Genomic DNA, 12,736 nt, shown 5'->3' with positions numbered 1-12,736 from the left:
TTAATCCATATACCTTCAAATTTTTCCCGTCATTCGTTAACCGTCAGCAAAACGAGCGTCCATCAGTGACGGATTGACAGAAATCTTGGTCAAATTCATTTTTTCCCCCATAAATCGACACTAATGGTCCGTTCCCACTTTTTTAGCCAATTTAAAGCGGTGAAAATAGCAAATACACAAATACACTGTAGCTCTTGAACAGAACTAGTGTTTAAGAAGTGTTACTAAATCGTGGCAAAACTGCTTCAGTTTCCTTGTTTTGCAGAAGCTGTGTGGCATAATTGTCACCTGTATTTAATGTCAGGGTGTGTTTTTTTTTTTAGACAATAATTGAAAATATTAAGGTTAGCTTGTTTGGTTAAAATTGATCCCTGTGATGCTTCATTGTAGAAGGACTCTCGTGTGTCATGAGGTCTCCGTTTCATATTAATATCCACTTAATAGATGGGGTTAGTTGCCTCATTTGTTTTATTTATTGCATCACTCATGGCTTGAGACCAATCACGGCTCAACTTCAGAAAAGAGGTCAGCCGTGATTGGTCGTTACCTGAGCCCTGAGTAGTTGTGATGTCATTTTCAGTCGACAGAAGTGACAAAATGGCCGCCCCAGAGATGGCTAAAACTGAGTGGATTAACTCTTATTCCACAAACGCACTATTCAGAATGCCTTGTTTCAACTAGTGGGCTTGCATAGAACATACTGCATACGGTACTTGAAAAAAATTTATTTGGGTTGACTTCCGCTTTTAGGTGTTTGTGAAGATGCAGGGCAGACTTTTGCTTTTGTGACGTTTTCAAAGTGTTTTTGCACAGTGGGGGCTTCACATGATCGCAGATCGCCACCGGCTTTGTGTTTGTACTATCTTAATCAAATGCCAGTGTTAAATTAGCGATTCAATGTATTTTATTAGGTGGTATTATGTGGGCTGAGTGTGCAATATAATATATAATACAACTTAAATAAAGAGATGCCTGGTAACTCAAACAAGCTGGTATTCTTTTGTTTTGTTTTTACTTCCTGTAAAGTTGTCATTTTGACAGTACTAGGATTCCGCTCGACAGTGACAATATACATATTGTATATGTATATATACATGTATATAATGATGACGATAATAATAATAAAAATAACCATAGATTCCCCAAGTAATCGAATGGAATAATTGATTCCAAAAAGATTAATTTGTGACAGCCCTACAATAGTGCAGCTAATGCTATGGCTGACCACAATAATCTGGCTCACAAACCTAAACATTTAATAATGGTTTTATAATGGCCTACAGTTTGACGTAATTTCGATAATAGGTTTCACAGTACCATCTCAGTGGTGTCAAACCCAAGGCCCGGTGCCAGATCCGGCGCACCACATCAATTTATGTGGCTCCTCAAAAGCAAATTATGTGCATCAACTTCTTTTTCTTACTAAAATATCAAAATTGCAAATCGAACGTTGAGATATAAGTTAAGCATTTTTTCTTGCCAATGTCCCTTTTAAAATAAATGAAACAATATTTTAACAAACCGTTTTTACTAGCCTCTGATTTCAAAACGAGACATCCATCCATTTTTTGTGATACATATGTAACATGTGATCATACATTTATTTGGGTTCAGACAATGGCCCCCCGAAGGAAACCATAACAACAATGTGGCCTGCAGCAAAAACGAGTTTGACACTGCTAATCTAAGGTGAAGTGATATTTTTCATAATCAGTTGGTTAAGTTCCTTTTAAGGCCCTGATACATCAAACCGACGTTGGAGGTCGTTAAGCGTCGTTGTGTCTTTAAGCGCTGTCTGATTGGTGTAGTGGCCACCGTCGTAGTGTCGTATCCTGTCTGTAAGCGTCTTGGGGGCGTTTACGAATGTTGAATCGGCGTCGCCAGTTGTGACATTTGGTTACTCTGATTGGCTGTTAGCTAGTAAAATCAACGCGCGGAGCACCAACGTGAAGTGACAAAGGCGGAAAAACAGTGAAGCACGCCTCTGCTGCCTTAATCTTCTTACAAGTACAAGAGCGAGGGTTTTTCACAAGTATTTCACAATACCGTGTCAAGAACGTGATGTTTTACTTCGCGTGGGAGTTCATTGTGAGCGAAGAGTAGAGCCGAATCCATTGTTTACGTTGTTGTAATCAGCCCCCAGTAAACATCTTTCCGGTTGGAGTTTTCTAACCATGAGAAATGGTGACTACCGCCGCCGATGGTATGGAAGGGTATTACATCTTATAGAAGGTACTTTAATGGTCAGCGTCGCTGTCTATCGTTGTGGTGTGTTTTGCCGGCTTTGATATTGCCGACAGCCGGCCGGACGCCATAGGAGGTAAGCGTCCGTCACTGTTGGTGAACTTCGTTTTGTCATCATTTCAAAAACAATTAAGGCATATTACATTTGATATGACCAAAATCTGCTCTTTCTAGTGTCATTTGCTTTATACTTGCATAAGTAATTCCAGTGTCAGTGAGACTACGCAGCACAATGTACACATAATAATGATGTGTGATTTTATAGACTAACAATCTAGCATCATTCAAAATACTAATTATAGAAATATCAAGTATCAAAACAGCTACTAAAACTAAAGTGGGGGAATGAAACGGAATGAAATTTAAAATGGCAAAAAAAAGACTAGTCAATCAGATACCACGAACATGAAAAAAAAATCACTTCACAATCATCACAATTGCTTTATTTCCATCAAGCATGATGACTGCTCTCATTTTCAAATGTTTAGCATTATACTCCATACTCAGTGTTTGACTTTTTGGTGTAATCATTTTAATTCCTAGTTTTGTGGGCCTTTTTTTTTAGTTTTTTCTCATGCTAGGGAAAAAAAATAACGCTGTCAGTACAAATTGGCCTCATCTCATAATATTCTGCTCTTATGTCTTTGGAGTTCCATCCTAAAAGAAACAGCAAACTTTCACAGGGGGTCAGCGAGCAACATTTTTTTCGGAAGTTACAGCTGGACTGCTGCCCACCCAGTGGGAGTCTGGGATGCATGTTGGTGGACAGAGTAACATCCTTGGTGTAGTACCAGTAGCTTACAAATATTTAATTGTTTTTCCCAGCTTTCACAGTGTTTGACTGACTGCATCTCAAAAGTCTGCCGAGACATCGCAAGAGCCCCCCCCATAATCGACAACTTTCTGAGAGCAAAGCTTGATTTGGACTGTAAAAGTAGAAGAGGTACACCCAAAAAAGTGACATGTTTGACATGGATCACACGTTGCAATTCAGTGAAGGAAAATGTAACAAGCAGGTACCGTTAGCCTTTAAAAGATCAGGAAACAGACTCCCTTCTTCATTCTCATAAGCTGTAAATCTTAACAAAAAGGTGTCCCTCATACTGCTCTATTTTGTTAAGGATAGCATTTTCAAAATCATGGGAGCTGCAATGTTGATGACTGAATTGTTTGTTAACATACAATATTTATATGTACTGTACCTTTTCTTGGACCAGAGAGCGGTCATTAGGGCAACAAAAATCACAGCTATAGAAGTTCAGATATGTAAGAGATCCCTTTGATTTAGAAAAGGGGTAAAAGGGGGGAAAACTACTCTCAAAAGAAAGAAAAAAATGTAATGCTTGTAAGAGGGCACAGACTATACAATTCCTGAAAGTAGCTGCACAATCACAGTGCATTTGTTTGATCAGTCCTGAAAATAAAAACATGAATACAAAAAAAATGCACATACTTAAATTGTTACTTAAGGTGAAGTTTGAACATGTCAGAGACTCTCAGAGTATAAAGTGAGAAAAATGAGTAAATGTGACACACTGGAGTTCTTGATTCGACAAAATAGATAAGGGGAATCAGACAAAGGGAAGGAAATAGAGCTGGAGTGGAAAATGGTCTGAGAGTGACAACCGGTGTAAAGAGTGTCTTGGCCCAGGCTAGCTGTCAAATTGTGTCCACGTGTACAGATGCAAGCATCAGGTTTGGTGACAGTATCACAGTCTAAACCGCAAGCCTGAGCTGGCCTAGCTTGACCGATGCCTTGCACTTAACACATGCTCTGCCAGCGTACCTTTCATTCCATCTCTAAAGTATCACCAAAGACACAGGAATGCTATGTGATCTGTTTACTACAGCGCTGTCAACCTTTGGGGATGAAGTTGGCCGCTGATAAGGAGAAGACTGTTGAAGTGAGCCACTCAAGATGTAGAAAGCTCAAAGGGAACAAACTGCTTATGTCTCTCCAGGTATTGTACATAGAGTTCAATGTCATTATGGCCTGCTCCCACCCACCCAGAGGGGCTCGACGGCACGTGGGCAGCACTCGTACATGGCTAAGCCATGGGAGAAGTCAATCACTTCATCCTCTGTACCATGAATCACTAGCACTGGGGATGCCACCTTGGACACTTTATCGATACTATGGAGACCAAAGAGGCAGAGATCCATGGTTAGACCTTTAGCAAAGGAGACATAAGTCATCCTTCAATATTATCCATGTGCACTACATGATCAGCTATTATCAGCGATGGGTCTCTCAATTCAATCTCAAATGATCAAATGATGTACAGCATTAGTTCCTGCCATTCGTAATAATTCAACACCACCCTTGTAAGTGTAACAGTTCAGCCACTAACAATACTACAGTGGTTAGCTTGAAAATGAACACTAAGATATTATTGTGAGTTGCTTTAATTCCAGACTATACAAGAAGTTAGTAGGCGAGAAATGTTTGCATGTGCAAATGCGCTCACATGGGTGTGTGAAAGAGACTCACCTGGGCATCAAAGCAGTAGGTTTTGCGCGTGTTAGGGAATGCCACTCGAAGCCCCGACATGAGCGGTGAGTGCAGGATGATGGCCGCACATTCATAGCGAGCTGCCAGATCAATGGTGGGCACAGTGCCGATACTCTGACCATAGAGGACGATGTTCTCTGGTGTTACCCCATACCTGTGTTAACAAACCACAGACTAAGAACATTCAATAAAATCTCATCAAGAAATAAAGATGCATCCATCCATCCATTATCTCCCGCTTATCCGAAGTCGGGTCGCGGAGGCAGCAGCTTCAGCAGGGAAGCCCAGACTTCCCTCTCCCCAACAACATCTTCCAGCTCTTCCGGAAGGATCCCAAGGCATTTCCAGGCAAGCCGGGATACATAGTCTCTCCAGCGTGTTCTGGGTCGTCCTCGAGGTCACCTGCCGGTGGGACATGCCAGGGAGGCGTCCAGGGGGCATCCTTATCAGATGCCCGAGCCACCTCAACTGGCTCCTCTCAATGCGGAGGAGCAGCGGCTCGACTCTGGGTGCCTCCCGGATGGCCGAACTTCTCACCCTATCTCTAAGAGAGAGCCCGCACACCCTGCGAAGGAAACCCGTTTTGGCCGCTTGTATCCGAGATCTTGTTCTTTCGGTCATGACCCACAGCTCATGACCATAGGTGAGGGTAGGAACGTAGCTCGACCGGTAAATTGAGAGCTTTGCTTTTCGGCTGAGCTCCTTCTTCACCACAGGGTCCGCATCACAGCAGATGCTGCACCGATCCGCCTGTCGATCTCGCGTTCCATCTTACCCTCACTCGTGAACAAGACCCCAAAATACTTGAACTCCTCCACTTGGGGCAGAATCCCATCCCCGACCCGGAGAGGACACGCCACCCTTTTCCGACTGAGGACCATGGTCTCAGATTTGGAGGTGCTGATTTTCATTCTGACCGTTTCACACTCGGCTGCGAACCGCTCCAGCGAGCGTTGGAGATCGCGGCTTGAAGATGCCAACAGCACCACATCATCTGCAAAAAGCAGAGATGCAATACTGAGGCCACCAAACCGGACCCCCTCGACACCTCGGCTGCACCTAGAAATTCTGTCCATAAAAGTTATGAACAGAATCGGTGACAAAGGGCAGCCTTGGCGGAGTCCAACCCTCACTGGAAACGAATCCGACTTACTGCCGGCAATGCGAACCAAAGTCTGACATCAGAGGTACAGGGACCGGACAGCCCTTATCAGGGGGCTCGGTACCCCGTACTCTCGGAGCACCCCCCACAGAACTTCCCGAGGGACACGGTCGAAAGCCTTATCCAAGTCCACAAAACACATGTAGACTGGTTGGGCGAACTCCCATGCACCCTCGAGGACCCTGCTGAGGGTGTAGAGCTGGTCCACTGTTCCGCAGCCGGGACTAAAATCACATTGCTCCTCCTGAATCGACCTTCCGACAGACCCTCCTCTCCAGCACCCCTGAATAGACCTTGCCGGGGAGGCTGAGGAGTGTGATCCCTCTGTAATTGGAGCACACCCTCCGGTCCCCCATCTTAAAAAGGGGGACCACCACCCCGGTCTGCCAATCCAGAGGCACTGTCCCCGATGTCCACGCGATGTTGTAGAGACGTGTCACCCATGACAGCCCCTCAACATCCAGAGCCTTTATGAACTCCGGGCGGATCTCATCTACCCCTGGGGCTTTGCCACCGAGGAGCTTTTTGACTACCTCGGTTACTTCAACCCCAGAGATAGGAGAGCCCACCTCAGAGTTTCCAGGCTCTGCTTCCTCAGTGGAAGGCGTGTCGGTGGAATTGAGGAGGTCTTCGAAGTATTCTCCCCACCGACCCACAATGTCCCGAGTTGAGGTCAGCAGCACCCCATCTCCACTATAAACAGTGTTAATGGTGCACTGCTTCCCTCTCCTGATACGTCGGATGGTGGACCAGAATTTCCTCAAAGCCGTCCGGAAGTCATTTTCCATGGCCTCCCCGAACTCCTCCCACACCCGCGTTTTTGCCTCAGCAACCGCCAGAGCTGCATTCCGCTTGGCCAGCTGGTACCTGTCAGCTGCCTCCGGGGTCCCGCAGGCCAAAAAGGCCCGATAGGACTCCTTCTTCAGCTGGACAGCATCCCTTACCGCTGGTGGACACCAGCGGGTTCGGGGATTGCCGCCACGACAGGCACCGACCACCTTGCGGCCACAGCTCCGATCGGCCCCCTCAACAATGGAGGCACGAAACATGGTCCACTCGGACTCGATGTCTCCCGCCTCCCCCGGGACGTGGGAAAAGTTCTGCCGGAGGTGGGAGTTGAAACTCCTTCTGACAGGGGATTCTGCCAGACGTTCCCAGCAAACCCTCACAATACGTTTGGGTCTGCCAGGTCGGACCGACATCTTCCCCCACCATCGGAGCCAACTCACCACCAGATGGTGATCAGTTGACAGCTCCGCCCCTCTCTTCACCCGAGTGTCCAAAACATGCGGCCGCAAATCCGATGATACGACTACGAAGTCGATCATCGAACTGCGGCCTAGGGTATCCTGGTGCACATATGGACACCCTTATGTTTGAACTTGGCACGGCTCAAATGTTAATTTTTCGTCAGGGTTCGTTGAAGGTCGCAAACAGTCGCTAAGATGTTCGCCTGATGTTCGCAACAGTTTTAACGGTCGCAAATAGCTTTTCTTGTCGCAATGAAATGTTGAATTGTTCAACATCTTTACGGCCGTTCACAACCTTGAATGAACCCTGAAGAAAAAACAACACTTGCTACGTGTGCACACACTCGCAAACCTGCACTGCTCAATGAGATACAGAGTTTTTGAACGTTTTCTACAAACAAATTTCCAATGAATGTTAGGACATTGTGTTAAACATAAATGAAAACAGAATACAATGATTTGCAAATCATGTTCAACCTGTATTTAATTGAATACACTACAAAGACAAGATATTTAATGTTAAAACTGATAAACTTTATTGTTTTCAGCAAATAATCATAACACGTTCCAAAAAAGCTGGGACTGGGTCATGTTTACCACTGTTTTACATCCTGCTTATTTCAGCAAGACAATGCCAAACCACATTTTGCACGTGTTACAACAGTGTGGCTTCATAATAAAAGAGTGCAGGTACTAGACCTGTTGAAAATGTGTGGCGCATTATGAAGCGTAAAATACGACAACGGAGACCCCAGACTGTTGAACAGCTGGCTCACAGTAAATATTGTGTAGTTAAAACTCAACTAAAATATTTTAAGGGCTCTCACTTGTATAGTGTTTTTCTACAACACAGTAGGCCTGTGCAATTAACCGAAATTCAATTACGATTTACATTATTACACTCCACAATTACAAAATTGGCATATTCGTAAAAAAACTATTATTAACACTAATTTTGAGTTGTTTTGAGGCATGCGCACACGAGTTACTCCGCCGCGCCGCCCTCTCCAAGCCAGCCTGCCCGCACCCCACAAGTCACACAGCACACGCTCCTACTCAACGTTTTAACAGAGTAACAGACCTAAAAATGGCACAAGACTCGCCACATGAATGACTTGTAAACAAGCAATGCAAGTCAAAATCGCTTATTTGGTTACATTTTGGGTTTGCCATGGAAGATGGCGAGCAAAGAAGTCCATCCATCCATTATCAATATCGCTTATCCTCACAAGGGTCGCGGGGTGTTCTGGAGCCTATCCCAGCTGTCTTCGGGCAGTAGGCAGGGGACACCCTGAATTGGTTGCCAGCCAATCGCAGGGCGAGCAAAGACGTATAAAGTGCAAGTTGTCTTTGCATCCACCGGCAACAAAACAAATCTATTCAACCATCGTTTAGTTTACAACGACGTTATGATACACCAAAGCAAGAAAACACAGAGTTAGATTTGGCGTCGTCCGCAACGCAAATTTCAGGTGTTGAAACACGGTACGCAGCACACCCCACCCAGAGATAACAGAATCTATTGCCCGGACAAGGCTTCCAAATGTTTAGGGCACAGACTCCACTTCGCAATCGGCACGAGGGATTTATTTTAAATAACATATCTTATGCAAATATACACTACTTTTACTAGCACAAAAATAGAAACAATGCTAAACATTATTACTGTGACTTAAGTTAAATTTCTTGTGTAGTCTATAATATGAAGTCAATTTTTTTGGTTCATTTTTGTTTCAAATTGCTTAAAATGCAATTTGCAAACATATTATTGTAAGACAGTTTATATATGATTACGTACTAGTATGTAACAGTCAACATTTAAATTAGTTTGACGCAATCAGCATATTAAATTTATAATTTATCAGAAGCAAATTACTTTAACTTTGTTTACTATGTGTAAATATTACTTTAAAAACAAAAAGGCTCCAGACAAAGGTCTAAATGTAGAGATGAATAGCATGTCCGTTTTTCGAAATTGGCATTTTACTCCAAGCAGTTTACTACTTTGGCAATTTATAAATGCATAGCAAGTTAACTAGTTTGCTTATACAAGGAAATCATACTTTAATTTATATTTGCACTTTATTTTTATTTTTTTAATAATTAATTTAATAAATGTTGTTGGGTCCAAAACTAACTTAAATTATTATAGCGTTTCAAACAATTTTGTCTTAATATTTTTTACATGTTTAATCCTGTTCTTGTTTTGTAGCAAAAAATAATCATTTGAATAATCGTGATTAATATTTTATTCAGAATCGAGCAGCCCTACAACAAAGTACTCGAAGTGTTTTAACACTGTCTCCTCATTCACAAGCCACAGAACTAGGGTGCTAAATTAACACCTGCCAACCTGCCATATGAGAGTTAAAATTAATTTTGGTGGGTGATGATAAAAACTTAGCAGCCAGTTTGGTCGGTGATGCATGAGGCAATCGTGCCCAACCAAACAGAATGTCTGATACTTTGGGTTGCGTGACAAGTCTCGAGAATCGATTGAAGCCAGGGACCTACATCACATACACCTACTATCCTGTTTGTGGACTTCAGCTCTGCGTTCAATACCATCATCCCAGAACTCCTCTCCTCCAAGCTTCGTGAGCTCATGTGTCTGCGGCAAGCTGCCAGTGGATCCACAGCTTCCTGACAGGCATTAAACAACAAGTGAGGCTGGGAGGGACAACATCAACACGCACCATCAGCACTCGGGCCCCTCAACGATGCGTCCTCTCTCCGCTGCTCTTCTCCCTCTACACGAACGACTGCATCTCAACGCACCCAGCTGACTAACTCCTGAAGTTTGCAGACAACACCACAGTGATCTGCCTCATCAAAGACGGTGACGAGTCTGCGTACAGACAGGAAGTGGAGCAGCTGGTGCTCTGGTGCAGCCAACAACCTGGAGCTGAACACGCTCTACACTGTAGAGATGATTGTGGACTTCAGGAAACATGCTTTACCACAGCTGCCCCTCACATTGTCCAACTGCCCTGTGTCTGCCCTCCCAAGACCTGAAATGTGAGGCTAACATCAACTCCATTCTGAAGAAGGCCCACCAGAGGATCGGTACCCCCCTACCCACTCTTAATGACTTGCACACATCAAGAACCAAGACAAGGGCACATAAAATTCTGCTGGACACTCCCTGGGAACCACCTCTTCCAGCTCCTCCCCTCAGGTAGGCGCTATTGAACTATGCGTACCAAAAGCAGCAGACATTCAAACAGCATTTTCCCTCTCGCCATTAACTCCCTAAACAGTTGACTGAAACTCGATAGTGGCACTTTGCAAATGTTTGCCAATTTTTGCACACTCCTGTGGGACAGTATTAACTAGGGATGTTTCGATCAGGGTTTTAGACACCGATTCCAATACTAGTCATCCATGAGTGAGATTGGCCGATACCGATTCCGATCACATGGAATATCTGTATACTTTTCCATTTATTTATGGTGACTGCTATTACGCAATATTATCTGGGAAAAAAGCAGCCAAATTATTGCCGTAATTTTGACAAAAATATCTCTATATATATTCAAAAGCATGAAAAAATACAAAACCGTTGCTGGCACAATACAACAATTAGTCACAAAGATAACTGAAAAACTTTAATTTACCAGCTTTTAGTAATAATTTTTAACAGATGAACATAATCAGCAGTCTCACAAGCCATCCATCCATCCATTATCCATACCGCTTATCCTCACAAGGGTTGCGGGGCGTGCTGGAGCCTATCCCAGCTGTCTTTGGGCAGTAGGCGGGGGACACCCTGAATTGGTTGCCAGCCAATCGCAGGGCACACCGAGACAAACATCCGCACTCACAATCACACCTCGGGGCAATTTAGAGTGTCCAATCAACTTACCATGCATGTTTTTGGAATGTGGGAGGAAACCGAAGTACCCGGAGAAAACCCAGGCAGGCACGGGGAGAACGTGCAAACTCCACACAGGGAAGCCAGAGCCGGGATCGAACCCACGACCTCTGAACTGTGAGGCGGACGTGCTAACCAGTTGACCACCGTGCCGCCCAAACAAATAACTTGCCAGCTAAACATTGTACAGTTCAGAATATATTTAATGTAGAAAAAAATAGTAAAATGCAGGCTTCACTCAAACTATTCAATGAGTTCCTAAATTAGTTTCGACCATTATCAATAAAAGCGGTATGCGAGCGAAAATCTCCCTTAGAATTAAAGTCAACATTGACACAGGACTGACATCGGAGCTCCATTTAATCCTTGTAAAAATTAAACAGGATAATATGCCTTCTTTTAGAAAACTTTTGATGCGACAATACACTTTCGGGTGGAGCTCATGCAGGGCTACGTCTGTGAAGTATTTGCGTTCCGGTAGCACGTAGCGAGGCTCTAGTGGGCGAGCAGACACTGCGGTCAAGCCAGCCTCCATTCGAAAAGATGAAGTCAAGCCAGCCGCCCCTAATTTTCTTTATATCAGGCATTACGGTAATAGGTCGCCGACGAGCGGCGAAAGCCCCCTTCAGAATAAAAACACTCCATTGCGCTGAACTGGACGTCAATCCTTCAGGTTAGAAATAAGTATTTTCTATGTTATCTGTATTGTGGTTGAATGTGTGTTTTGCCACGTTGATGTTTCCGAGGCTAAATGAATGCATCGCGCGGTTCGCCATATGGGAAGAGGTGCGGGCGAGAGAAGAGCAGCGGAGGACGAAGGAGAGGGAGCCGTGACACTTTTTGAACTTAACGTTTGTTGTACTGTATTGGCGCCGGCTACGGCCCACAGTAGTCGGTTGGACTAATAAAATGTGTTAATTATACTAATTATACTACGAGCCCAGCTGGGGCCCGGCCGGGCTCAGCCCAAAAAGGAAACGTGGGTCCCCCTTCCCATGGGCTCACCACTGGTGGGAGGGGCCAAAGGGGTCAGGTGCCGTGTGAGCTGGGCGGCGGCAGAAGACAGGGACCTTGGCGGTCCGATCCCCGGCAACAAAAACTAGCTCTTGGGACATGGAATGTCACCTCTCTGGCAGGGAAGGAGCCCGAGCTGGTGTGTGAGGCTGAGAGGTTCCGACTAGATATAGTCGGGCTCGCCTCCACACACAGCTTGGGTTCTGTTACCAGTCCTCTCGAGAGGGGTTGGACACTCTTCCACTCTGGAGTTGCCCAGGGTGAGAGGCGCCGAGCAGGTGTGGGCATACTTATTGCCCCCCGGCTTGACGCCTGTACATTGGGGTTTACCCCGGTGGACGAGAGGGTAGCCTCCCTCCGCCTGTGGGTGAGGGGATGGGTCCTAACTGTTGTTTGTGCTATGCACCAAACAGCAGTGCAGAGTACCCACCCTTTTTGGAGTCCTTGGAGGGTGTGCTGGAGGGCGCTCCACCTGGGGACTCCATCGTTCTGCTGGGGGACTTCAATGCTCACGTGGGCAATGACAGTGAGACATGGAGAGGTGTGATTAGGAGGAACAGCGCCCCCGATCTGAACCCGAGCGGTGTTTGGTTACTGGACTTCTGTGCTCATCACGGATTGTCCATAACGAACACCATGTTCAAACATAAGGGTGTCCATATGTGCACTTGGCACCAGGA

General features: G+C 45.0%; 1 protein-coding gene across 1 annotated transcript in view; it reads right to left on the bottom strand.

Moving 5' to 3' along the window:
* The window catches only part of abhd17c (abhydrolase domain containing 17C, depalmitoylase), a 90,069-nt gene that overhangs the window by 29,209 nt on the left and 48,124 nt on the right, over nucleotides 1-12,736 (bottom strand). Inside the window, exon 3 of the mRNA XM_086026416.1 lies at nucleotides 4,736-4,910. Coding sequence (XP_085882542.1) covers nucleotides 4,736-4,910 — 175 coding nt within the window. The remainder of the gene's footprint in view (nucleotides 1-4,735; nucleotides 4,911-12,736) is intronic.

Source organism: Filicampus tigris, chromosome 3, assembly GCF_054856515.1.
Source record: "Filicampus tigris isolate MCC_2025a chromosome 3, RoL_Ftig_1.0, whole genome shotgun sequence".
Lineage (NCBI taxonomy): Eukaryota > Metazoa > Chordata > Actinopteri > Syngnathiformes > Syngnathidae > Filicampus > Filicampus tigris.
This window is presented reverse-complemented; position numbering and strand designations above follow the sequence as displayed.